Source organism: Cornus florida, unplaced genomic scaffold (assembly GCF_030987335.1).
Source record: "Cornus florida cultivar Cherokee Brave unplaced genomic scaffold, ASM3098733v1 CherokeeBrave_3.0.0_Hap2_Chr02, whole genome shotgun sequence".
NCBI classification, from domain to species: domain Eukaryota; kingdom Viridiplantae; phylum Streptophyta; class Magnoliopsida; order Cornales; family Cornaceae; genus Cornus; species Cornus florida.
The window spans coordinates 15699289-15701965 of NW_026775572.1; the positions used below are offsets into that span (position 1 = coordinate 15699289).

At 40.0% G+C, this 2677-nt stretch overlaps 1 protein-coding gene across 1 annotated transcript; it reads left to right on the plus strand.

Annotated features, from left to right (window-relative positions):
• The first annotated feature begins 881 nt into the window (after positions 1 to 881).
• Positions 882 to 1703, plus strand: LOC132295700 (uncharacterized). Its single transcript, XM_059793992.1, has one exon. The coding sequence runs from the start codon at positions 882 to 884 to the stop codon at positions 1701 to 1703; it is 822 nt and encodes a 273-aa protein (XP_059649975.1).
• Positions 1704 to 2677: the final 974 nt, after the last annotated feature.

Consider the following 2677-nt stretch of genomic DNA (forward strand, 5'->3'; position numbering starts at 1 on the left):
TAAATAAATAAAATATATACATCAGATTATTTATTTATAGTAAAGTTACCATAATATTAAAAAAGTAACTTAAAACATGTTACGTATATAATCTATCTGTATCCTCATTAAATAAATAAAATATATACATCAGATTATTTATTTATACTAAAGTTACCATAATATTTAAAAGGTAACTTAAAACATGTTACGTATCCTTATTATATAAATATATAAAATATATACATCAGATTATTTATTAATACTAAAGTTACTATAATATTAATAAATTACTTTCCTTTTTATATATATGTATATACATATATATCTATATATATACATATAGAACTATCTATGGGTAATTATCCATACCCATCTAACCTCCTATCCAAGTAGTCCATAAGACCCAATTAGTTAGCCCATTACCACTAACCATAACCATAAAATAAAATAAAATAAAACATTTGATCATTTAATTTACAATTAATTACAATTAATCAAATACATCATTTAAGCACACAATCTAATTAAACAAATAATACAAATAACACCAAGACAAAATACGAATAACACATAAATAAGTAGCCAATTAATCAAGTAACACTTAATTCAATTAAACACATAAACAATTAGTCAAATAATCAATTAAACAATTAAAAAAATACAATAAAAATAAATAAATAAATACCGAGACTATCCTTTTAAAATTAGGGGTATTACATAATGGGAATCTGAAAGAGCAAGATATTCATCCTCCCCGACATGAGACCGAAGTTGAACAAAGCCAGGTGGGAAACCGACATAGAGAGGTGATCCACCCCTTTCTTCCACGGAGTTCCCAACCCCATGAAGACACGACCGTCATTGAAAAGACCGAGGAAATTTCCCACGTTGACCTAGAGATGCAGGATCTCAAGGCAAAGATGGAGGGTGTGATGCAGGCCATGAAGGGAAAAGGCATTGCAGCCATAGATGGTTTGGTGCAGAAAACCAATTTGCCATTCAGCCCCTCGGTTATGAAATGCCCTTTGCCAAGCAAATTTAGAATGCCCACAATTGAGAGTTTCGACGGAACTAAAGATCCCCTCGACCACTTGGAGACTTTTCAGGCGCTTATGCACCTACACGCGATGCCGGATGAGATCATGTGCAGGGCTTTCCCAACGACTCTTAAAGGATCAGCACGGGTATGGTTCAACAAACTAAAGCCACGAACCATTGAAACCTTTGAAGAATTGAGTAAGGGCTTTGTGGGCCATTTCATTGCTGGCCAGAGGCATAGAAGGCCGGCTACCCACCTCCTTACTGTGAAGCAACAGAACGGAGAGTCACTGCGAGATTACATTAGTCGTTTTAACACGGAGATGTTACAGGTGGAGGAAGCGGATGACAAGGTGGCCCTAGCCGCCTTCATGGGAGGACTTCAAACCTCAAGATTTCTTTTCTCTTTATCAGAGGAACCTCCTACCAACATGGCCGAGTTATTGGTTCGAGCTAAAAGACATATGAATGCTGAAGATGCAATGATTGCGAGAAAGGGAAAAGAAGGGGAGGATAAGAAGTCAGACAAGAAAAGGCCGGCCCTGACGATCAGAGATGAAAAGGAAACCAAGTATAAGAAACCCATGGTCAACCAGAATGAAAGGGCATCTCGCTATAAGAACACGGAGAGGTATACAAATTACACTCCTTTAAATATGCCGATAGATCAAGTTTTCCTATAGATCCAGGATGAACCATATCTGAAGTGGCCACCGAAGTTGAAGTCAGATCCGGCAAGGAGACCTCGTGATAAGTATTGCAGGTTCCATAAAGACCATGGGCACGCTACAGAGGATTGCTTCGACCTTAAGGATCAAATTAAGACTCTAATCCGAAGAGGGCGCATGCGAAAATTTATTGTGGGGAATGACAGAACCGACATTAACCCACTAAGAGCAGGCCGAGATAACCACCCTCCTGATCAACAACCAATAAGAGAGATCAGGGTCATAGCCGGGGGGTGTGCAGGAGGTGGAGAATCGAGCTCAGCCCGTAAGGCCTATGCAAGGAGAATGCGAAGCTCATCTGAGGTGTGCGAAGTGGGAGTACAGATTCAACATCGAAAGATGCCTCGTTTAGGTGATCCAGTTATTACATTCTCAGATGAAGACATGAAAGATGTGCAGCAACCTCATGACGACCCTCTTGTCGTCACCATGATGATCGCTAACTATAATACTCGGCGAATCTTGGTAGATAATGGAAGTTCAGCTGATATCATTTTTCTTGATGCATTCAGCAAAATGAAGATTGGTAAGGAGAAACTCAGACCTACCAGATCACCATTGGTGGGATTCACGGGAGACAAAGTCTATCCTCTAGGAGCAGTCATCCTTCCTGTCACTGCAGGAACCAGCCCAAAATAAGTCACTGTCATGGTCGACTTCCTGGTGGTGGATTGTCCATCTGCTTACAATGTCATCCTAGGAAGAGCGACCTTAAATTCGATGAGGGCTATCACTTCGACTTATCACCTATTAATGCGCTTCCCTACCGAGCATGGCGTGGGCGAACTAAGAGGAGATCAGTCCATTGCCAGAGAATGCTACGTTGCATCTCCCAAAGAAAAGAGACAGCAGGAGGCTTTGATTGTCGATGAAGTTGAAGAGAATGAGCAAGACCGGGCTAAGCCAATCGAGGACTTGGTGGAGATATG